The sequence below is a fragment of the Pygoscelis adeliae genome, unplaced genomic scaffold (genome assembly GCF_000699105.1).
Source record: "Pygoscelis adeliae isolate BGI_AS28 unplaced genomic scaffold, ASM69910v1 Scaffold57, whole genome shotgun sequence".
In the NCBI taxonomy this organism is placed as follows: Eukaryota; Metazoa; Chordata; class Aves; order Sphenisciformes; family Spheniscidae; genus Pygoscelis; species Pygoscelis adeliae.
The window spans coordinates 13,840,207-13,850,375 of NW_008825615.1; the positions used below are offsets into that span (position 1 = coordinate 13,840,207).

General features: G+C 38.7%; 1 protein-coding gene across 1 annotated transcript in view; it reads right to left on the minus strand.

Moving 5' to 3' along the window:
* The window catches only part of LOC103924614 (zinc finger protein 451-like), a 42,499-nt gene that overhangs the window by 27,549 nt on the left and 4,781 nt on the right, over window positions 1–10,169 (minus strand). Inside the window, 5 exon segments of the mRNA XM_009333171.1 lie at window positions 599–725; window positions 2,092–2,242; window positions 2,871–2,982; window positions 4,515–4,640; window positions 5,856–5,939. Coding sequence (XP_009331446.1) covers window positions 599–725; window positions 2,092–2,242; window positions 2,871–2,982; window positions 4,515–4,640; window positions 5,856–5,939 — 600 coding nt within the window.

Here is a 10,169-nt window from a genome sequence, read left to right on the forward strand (position 1 = left end):
AAAAAAAAAAAAAAAGAAGTGAAAAGGGAGGAACAACAACAAAAAAGCAAATACTATTAGCTTATATTCAAATCAAAACTCAAATGTTAAGATTATCCTTTTCTCTTCTGTAAGTTAACTAGTGAGTAGTAGCAAATACATCTATCAGAGACTGGAAACAGAAGAAAGAGTTGAATCTGAATCACTCAAGTTTCTCATTCTGTTGCCTCTTTTTCCCTCATCGCCTTTCTGCCGCTTCTCTTTACCATCACTTATTTCACCCTAACTTCTCACCTTTATCTTTCATAGTTTTGGAGATGCAAAAAAAGAGAATACTTTTTAACAGCACCAATAGAGGGACAAGAGGTTCAAAACAGAACTATGGTCCTCTTGAAAGTACGCTGTAAAGTACAACCTAATGGCCAGATCTAATGGGAGTACTGTCAGGATACACCAGGTGCTTGAAATACAGCAGAATAAGAAAAACTATCTCGAAGACTAAAAGAAGGGAGGGGAGAGAAAGAGGGTTAAAAGGAAAAAAATATCAGTGCATAATTATACATCTTGAAAATGCTCTACTACATTCAGTCAGGAGAATTACTTATCCTTATGATCTTGCCTTAGATAAAAGATGTTCACTGTACTGCTGAGAGGTTGAAAATCTTTTGCAGCATATCACACAGGCAACAGCATTATTTGGGGGTCCATGTAATGTGACTGTTGGGTCACAAGGAGAATGATCAAACCTGGAAAGGAAGAAATAATTAACAAACTAGTCCCCTCTAAATAGTCAATATTTTTTTTTAATGGGAAAAATTCTGTCTTTTGAAGCTGTTGGACAAGAACCTATCAAATGAACCTAACTGTAAAATTCCTCACTTCCCCTATTAACTGTATCAGTTGAAGTATCCTGTAAAGAGGTGATTCTCCCTGTAGCTTACCTGTTATAATGACCACTTTACAGAGGAATCATACTGTTTTTAAGAGCAAGAGAACTAACAAAGCCTTGATTTCCTACAGAGGGATTTAAAAAATTTATTTATTTTTACCTCCCTGCACTAGTTCTAGCTGGGATGGAGTTAATTTTCTTCGTAGCAGCTTGTACGGTGCTGTGTTTTGGATTTATGAACAAGTGTTGATAGCACACAGATGTTTCAGCTACTGCTGAGCAGTGCTTGCACAGCGTCAAGACTTCCTCTGCTTTTCAGACTGCCCCGCCAGCAAGTAGGCTGGGGCTAGGCAAGATGCTGGGAGGGGACACGGCTGGGACAGCTGACCTCAACTGACCAAAGGGATATTCCATACCATATGACGCCGTGCTCAGCAATAAAAGCTGGGTGAAGGAGGAAGGGGTGATGTTCAGAGTGATGGCGTTTGCCTTCCCAAGTAACCGTTATGTATGATAAAGCCCTGCCTGCCAATGGGAATTCCTTATTTTGCTTTGCTTGCGTGCGCTGCTTTTGCTTTAGTTATTAAACTGTTTTTATTTCAGCCCAGAGTTTTCTCACTTTTACCCTCTGATTCTCTTCCTCATCGAAATGTGGGGGGAGTGAGCGAGCAGCTGTGTGGGGCTGAGCTGCCTAGCAGGGTTAACCCACAACGCTCCCCTCAGCTTCTCTCCTTACCGTCTTCCCCATGACACATTCACTAGTTAAAACGCAGTATATGCTGGAATTGACCCCAGACACAGTGAGTGCTGACTAGCGATGATCAGCTATGAACAGATGTCTGGCCTATAGCTCTTGCTCCTCTTTCACTTCATTAGGGGCATTTTTTTCATCTTAAAGCTTAACATCAAGTTGTATACATTAGCCTTTTGCTCTTTTTCAAGTTTGGATGAAGAAATAACAGAACTGGAGAACAGAAATCTTGTTTCTCAAAAAAATATTAAAAATGCTCAATAAGAGGAAGAAACCAATTCTGATTGAAAAAAAAAAAAAAACAACCAACCAGGAAGTTCCTCACATCATCTATATAAAATCCATAACATATTAATCTGCTCTCAAATGGAATTTTGTCACTATAGGCAGTTTAAAGTAGACTTGATGCTGACATCCTAAGTTCAAGCATGTTCTTTCATTATTATTTCTTGCTCTTGCACTATGTCCTTACCTTTGAAGGTGACCTAGGAGAAGATGTCCATTATCAAACTCTCTGTTGCAATGCATCACAGGACAAGATATGGGACTGCTGTTGACTTGCGTCTGACCTGCCCTCTTATAAATACCCCTTTTTCCACTGTTAATGGTGCCTGGTTTGAGACCTGTGTTATCAAACAAAGCACTTATCCAGAATCTGAATTATAGAGGCTTGAGAAAACAAACAAAATAATACACAAGTCCTAACACATTTAAAAATCAAGTTGTATCGATTCTTAAAAACAAGTTAACAATGCACTGTAACTCAATCCTACTGCAGTAAGTCTGCTCTTTCAGTTTAAGAATCTGTCTCTTCAATCCCCAGCAGGATTACTTTTCAAACACTTTGACACCCTTCGTCCAGGTCCTCCAGGCAATATTTTAAATTGATTGAATTTCCTGAAGTTATACTTACTTATGTAGACATCTTCCTGAGCAACAGTTCAACACTAATATTTTTCCTTCTAGCAACTTTGCTTATATAAGTAGTTAACATTGCCTTAGTGGTTTTTAGACTTTGTATATTAGAATTTTTTAAGCAGCAAAACGTTAGAATAATAGCTTTTATGGAAGTGAGTGTATAAGAACTTTCAAATGCCACACTCTAGCAAAGTTAATATTGTCAAATTTGGTTATGCATAAGAGGCACCTGCAAGCTCAATGTCAGTACTGCTCAATGCAACTATCACATGTTCTATTCTGCAATGCACAATTTAAAAAACGTATCACTGAAACTTAGCTTCCTATTCTTACCTGGCATTTTTAACCACTGGTCCACACATAATCTTGCAGCTTCTGTGTCACTGTGTTCCCGAATAAATTCTAGTTCTTGCAACCCGTGAGCATATTGGGAATCAACTTTCTCCTGAAGGGGAAAACATATCAGGCAAGGTGGCGATCAAATTAAAAAAAAAAAAAATTTCAAGATTAAGTATGTATACCAAAATTTACATATGGGTCTCTAAAAACCTAAGGGAAAAAACCACAAAAACCTAAGGGGGGCAGGGGGGTTGGAAACTTACAACTTGATTGACTTCTATATAACATAATAAAGATGGAATGTAACAATTAAAAAAATTGAAAAATAGTACTAATTTTCGTGCCCCTAATGAAAGCTACAGTTTACGTCAATTAATTTACTATTACTGCACCTACTGAAGTTTCTGAAGCATGTACATAACCAAGAAGATTTTTAAGATTATAAAAAGAAACAAATAATAATGAAATTAAAAAAAAAGGCAACACAAAATGATTATTGAAACCAGAAAGTCAATTTATTCCACTGCCGAGGCAAAAAAAAAAAAAAAAGGCAGTTTCACTTTAAAGAGTAATTATAATTCTGCAGATTGCATTACCTGATGAGAAGTGAGGAGCCGCCCAGCAGGAAAATATTCATCATTAACAAAAGGATTTTTTAGCCTTCATTCTCAGACTACTTTAAAAGCTACACAGCTATCTCTGACTCCACTTTACAGTTGAAAAACTGTATGTGGAGACATTAATAGATTACCAAATTCTAAGTGGAGGAGACAGGAGAGGGATGTAGGCCTCTGGACTTCAAGACTACCTTGGACTATATTTAACAGCCTTTTACTCTGTTGTATTACAGTTGCATAGTCTATTGTAGACTGTAACAAGCTGTAACTATAGTACAATTATGTGACTTTAAAAGCCATTAACAGTGTTCAGAAAATTACACTGCAAAGTCAGCATGTTCCACAAATACTGGATTTGCATTTGTCCCTGTTGAATTTCATAAGGTTCTTGTAAGCCCATTCCTTCAAGCTGTCCAGGTCCCACTGATAGCAGGCCTACCTTCAAGTCTATTGACTGCACCTCCCAGTTTGTAATAAAAATAAAAAAAATCCATGGCTTTCAAATGGTTGCACAATACAATTAATAGGAATCAACTTTAAAATTTGCCTTATACATGGAAAATTTTATGCCATTATAAAATATTACCTGATACAGAGATTTAGTGTGGCAAACGGCTTCCCAAAAATCTCAGACAAAAGCAGGCAGATAACTAGGTTTGCTGCATGGTGGTTTCTGATAACTGTTATTTTTCAATTATTTAACCAGAAAAATTGATGCTAAGGTCCCTCTGCTATACATACAAACAAGAGAACAAGTTTTTGCCATTGGCTTGCATGAAGTTCGGGGTTTTTCCCCCCTCTTAGGAACTGCAGTAAGACTAGCAAATTGATCAGTTAAAAGCCACTGAAGGGACAAAGCCCGTATTATGTTTCAAACGATGCCCCAGAAGCAAAAATCTCTAGTTGCTAAGTCCAGGTCTGGCTCACCAATCTTTTTATTTAGTTAGTAGTGAAAACACACACACTCATGACTACAAGGCCTGTATTATGCAATGCTGCTGAAACAAAATACATCCAATACCTTAAAGGCTTTGTTTTTCTCTTCTTTTTGCTGTTTTTCTACTTCAACATGGCGTGCCAGACGATCCAAGGTTGACGCAACTCTTTCTTTCTGATAGTCAATGTGATCTTTACGCTTTGTATTTCTCTACAATTGAAAAGTTAAACTTTTATTTGGTAATTGTTAAGTAACAGGCATTAATACAGTGAAAAGTGATGCCCAAGCATCAGGACATAATTCAGTACAGATACTCCAATCCTAAGTTCCATGATCTATCTTGCTAGTTTTCTCTTCCTATTTACCAGTATCTGTAACTTCTGTTAAAAAACAGAACAACCCCCACCCCCCTACATATTCAAGGCAATTCAACATCAACGTTAGTCTCATCAAAGCACTAGAAGGAACATGGATGATTGTGCTGGGTGTCCTAGAAGTCTCCAACAAATTAAAAGTTAAGTAAATTCTTCTAAGTAGGTAAACAAAATTCCTAATGGTTTCAAAGCCAACATGCAGCCCATCTGAAAAACTGAGAACTGATACCATTCTTGCTCTAAAACATTGCCCGGTATTTTCAGAAAGGCAGATTAGCTTTTTCTAGCATAAGGGATAGGCCATACACTGTAGTTTGCTCCTGCTACACGATCAGCTCTAGCAGTCATCACTGTGGAGTGAGCCTGTGCATGTACAGAAGGCCCATCTTTCCTTAAGAACCATGTTTATTACACATCCTCTAGTGCAACACTGGAAAACAGAAGTCAAGAGATGGCCACGGCTGCCAAAAACAACTCTAGCAGAGTCATTTTCAGTCACTGTCCCTCTCAAAGGCCCCGCAGAGTAAGCACAATAAGCTTGGGGGATACATGAACTGACCAGCCTGCTTCTGACACATACATTCTTAGGAGGCATTATGAAGAACGAGGCTGAATTAAGACCAGGTTGTCATCAGAATAAGGTCCTCCAACCTATAAACTGCTCCTAAAAAGTTGTTTTAGAAGGAAAAGGCCTGGGAGTAGGCCAGATACATTTGCGGGCTAGAGACTGGACACACTGACTTCTGAGGTCACTTGTAAAGTGACATTTTTCTTCGACACACTTGCTAAAACCACTGAAAGCCAACTAAAAGTTCCAAGTCCATTTCAAGAAGGCAAAAAATGGCTCTCGAAAAAATGAAGTGTTGGCATTCTTGCCTTCGACTCAACAGCAAGTAAAAATGAAGAGACTTTAATGTTGGTTTATTTATTTATTACTTGTTAAAAATACCTCTAACAAGTTTTTTGTGAAGAGTAACTGATGGGAAAAAATACAAGAGACTAGTTATTTTATTCAAATGAGAGGTCCCAAAATACATTACAACATACTCACGTGAACATAAGAACTGCTGTTAGGTTCTTCATCCTCACTACTGACAAGATCAATGCATTCAAGTACAGGTCTTAAAGGTCCTTCCTGAAAAAAAGTGTTAAAAACACACACACACAAAAGCATTAAATTGTCTTCCTCAGAGATAAAAAGTTGGATGCATTACAGCACGTTGTCAGCATTAGCAATACCTAAAGGAGAATTTCGTCAAGGTTTCAAGAGGGTGCAGTAATGAGATTCCTGCATGGCAACTTTTTCACTTAACAGACTAATCCACAAAATTGGTAAAACATGCAAAAAAAAAAGTATTCACAAATAATTAAAGTATCAACTTAACATATAGGTATCAACTAGGGAAAAAAAAAATCCAACTAACAGTCTTGGCTTGCTTAATAACCTTATATTCTTCACCTTCTCAGTCAACTTGGATCTACATTTTTAAAGATAAACAACTTGTGCCATTAATTCAATGGTAATAGAGTAGCAAGCTGTTACCAAGAGAGGAACAGTCTTAAATTTCACTAAGCAATGCTAAATAGTTTATCAGGGTTTGTTTTGGTTTTGTTTGTTTTGAAAAGACACAAATTAAATTCCAACTCCAAAAATGTGGTGGGTTGGCTACCTTGGCTGTACACCAGACCCAATACAAAAAGAAATTAAACTCCTTAGGCATTTCAAACATTAAGAAAGTGGGAAACAGTTTCATACACATTTAAGCCCTGAAGGCTACCGCTTTGTCCTGGTTTCAGCTGGGATAGAGTTGATTTTCTTCCTAGTAGCTGGTACAGTGCTGTGGTTTGGATTTAGCAGGAGAATAATGTTGATAACACACTGATGTTTTAGTTGTTGCTAAGTAGTGCTTACACTAGTCAAGGACTTTTCAGCTTCCCGTGCCCTGCCAGCGAGAAGCTGGGAGGGGGCACGGCCAGGACAGCTGACCCAAACTGGCCAAAGGGATATTCCATACCATGTGACGTCACGCTCAGCACATAAACTGGGGAAAGCTGGCTGGGGGGCCGCTGCTCAGGGACTGGCTGGGCATCGTTTGGGGGGGGGGGGGGCACTGCATTGTGCATCACTTGCTTTGTATATTCTATCATCATTATTATTTTATTTCAATTATTAGACTTGATCTCAACCCACGAGTTTTCTCACTTTTACTCTTCTGATTCTCTCCCCCATCCCACCGGGGGGTGGGGGGGACGGGGACGACAACGGACGGACAGGGAGAGTGAGCAAGCGGGTGTGTGGTGCTCAGTTGCCAACTGAGGTTAAACCACACTTTCTGAGCAGATATTCCATAAGCGGGTTACAAGTGTCTTCTCTGTACTGGAATCACAATAAGGGGAAGGTCATTTTATTTTAAAAGAAAACACATTTCACACCATTCACACCACATACTCAAAAGCACAGAGACACACGTCCAAATAGTCTGTCCAGCATTCAGCTGCAAAGATGTGCATCCAGGAAGCCTGGTCAGGACTCCATGCAGCAATATGGAGGACAGAGGACCCTGGCTATCAACAAGTACTTCGGACTTCTCTATTCTTCCTCGCTTGGCAGCCATGTGCTCCTTTTGCATATTTCCCGATTTATTGTCTCTCTCCACGCTGCCCCTCCTCTGTGAGTCACTAAAGGTTATCGATTGTTTTTGTCTCCTCCTTAGGATGTCTTAAGGCTCTAGCCTTGTTCTTTGTCTTCTGCAATCACCTTAATGGTTTAAGCCTAGTTTTAATTTGTGTGAATGCTGTCCCTTGCTTTCCTTATCTGAGTGTCTTCAGAAACTTCGTGTAGATGGTCTGTGACCTCAATGACCTGCTAGTCTAGGTATCAACACCAGTTGATTTACACGCCTTCATATGACTCCTTTTTTTCATTCTGTCTGGTGCTTCCACATGCTCACACGCACACGTGTGTGTATATTCCCATTCACTCTCCATTCATACCAATTTTAACATTTCTACTACAAGCTTCTGGTTGGCACAAATACGTGGAAAATATATGAAAAAGCAAACGGAGAAGAAAAATTAAAATCAGCAACCCAAACTAAGCACATAGGTCATAAGTTTTTTAAAGAAGATGTACAAAACAATGTCTAGAGCTCCATCCACACTCACTGCGACAAGTCTTCAGTTTTTGAAGGCAAAAAAAGAAGCACTATGTCCACATAAGCTGATGTCATGCAAAAAACCCCCCATATCATGCTACAACATTATCACACGCCAACTAAATAATCAGTATAATGAACATGAAACAGGATGAGTAAGCCTACATACACCAAACAAAAATATTCCTAGTGGTCCCATGTATATGCATCTTCAGTGAGAGGCAAAGTTAACTAAAATCTCCAGGTGCCATAAAAAGTTTCCCATCCAAATTCTGAAAGTTATTATCTAACTTCAAAGTAAGTAAATCAAAACCAAAGATAGTTTAAGTTTTTGGTAGGGGGTGGTGGTGGTTGTTTTTTTTAAAAGTCTGTACATGCAATGCCATCTACCTCATATGACAGAGTTTTTGACTGAACTGCAGTATTAGCCATTTGTCTGGCAATATTGCTGACAGATACCACAGAGCTGTTATATACTCCAAAGGTATTCTTTATTTGTTAGAAAGTTAAGTTTTCTAGGCAGAAGGACTTCCGATAGTCAGCAGACTGACTTCTTGAAGAGGTGCAGTACTATTATCCACCATCTCTGCCATACATTTGGAAGTGTCGTCAACGTCTTAACAATCAACCAACTAGGGCAAGCTAGGAAGATTTATTGCCTCATGAGAAGTAGCGAAGAGCAGCACGCAATTCTCTCTACTGTCCTTACTGCATCTCTTTCTTTACATTCTTCCACCTTTCAAGGCTGTAAAGCTGTTCAGCTGGCCAGGCATAAACAGTCCTCACTGTCTCACTGGGGAGGAAAAGGGATAAGATCTTGGACAGATGACAAAAGCTTATATGAATCAAGCTGCAGGCCTCAAATTACCCCAGAAGAATGCTTAACTTTTAATGATTAAATAAAGAGAACATGGTTTTCTAAATGAAATCTAAAAAAAAAACCCCCATGACAGTTTGCTTTTGTAGAAACTGACAGTCTCTATAAACTTACAAGAAATTAAATCTTTATTAAACAACAGGTGTTAGCAAGTAACAGTTCAAAGACACACTCAGAGCACCTGACTGTCCAATCAGTTCAATAACATGTTTTGAAATGTTCAACTCTGATCCTAACAGCTGTAGCTTCTTCAAATGCAGAGATTTTCCTTATTTCTGTTTACTTACTCCCTGGGTTCAGCAACTAATTAGAAGTCAGGAAATTGGCAGCTGAAAAGCAGAGTAAGTTGGTTTCAAGCCTAGAAGTTCTAGTGACCAGAACAGTAAATTCAATTTAACACAAGTAATATTACACTTGTTTACATGTTGTTTGCATACACAAAACACTCTTTTTTCCTCCCGAAATCTGTGCCTCTTAGTACACAATTTTTGTGTACTACTTTTTGGGTTGCATTCCAGTTTGAACACAAATGCAGTATGGTAATTCTTTAAAATGACTCCTCAAAGATATACACCCTTATTTTCCACCAAAAAAAAATGGGGGGTGGGGGGGGTGCGGAACAAACCACCACACCATCTGCCTATATACACTCCTGAATAATAAATGCTACATTTGGGACTTGCATTATTTAAGCTAGTTTGTTTCATTGGTTGGTACTTTAACCTTCAGATAAAGATTAAAAACAAATACTGAAATTAAGAGTGTAAGAACTACAATCCTGGGTCCAATCAAGAACTCATCTGCACTACAAAAGGTTACGTTGAGAAAGTAAACTGTTTTCCCCAATTCTTATAAACCTATCCCAAGTATATCCACTCAGCAACTGCTTAAGTCAATATATGAGAAACCTTGATTGAAAGCCATCATTATATGTCAAAACACTGGTTTAGATCCATCCCAGCTGAGTGCCATTACATAAAAAAAGACTCCAAATACTACTTCTAAAAAGACAGTGATTTCAGCCTGGGCTCGTCTTGACAGCAGTGCTCTTCTCTGCCAAAAAGTGTTCATACCAAAATGAAAGCAGAAGTTCAAAGCCTCTTTATTCAGTGGCCCAAGATTAAAATCATCCTCATGAAGGGAGACTGAGTTTAGGACTACTCTCCCCTTTAAACGTTCACAGAGAATTTCATGCAAGCCATAGCTTCAAATGGCCTTCCTGTATTTTTAATCTTGATTGGAGAAGTAGTGCCAGGTGAAATATCCTTTTTCCAGCAAGAGAGAGCAGGTATTGCTAGCAAACATTTCCAATTGATGCTGCAGTACCACGTGC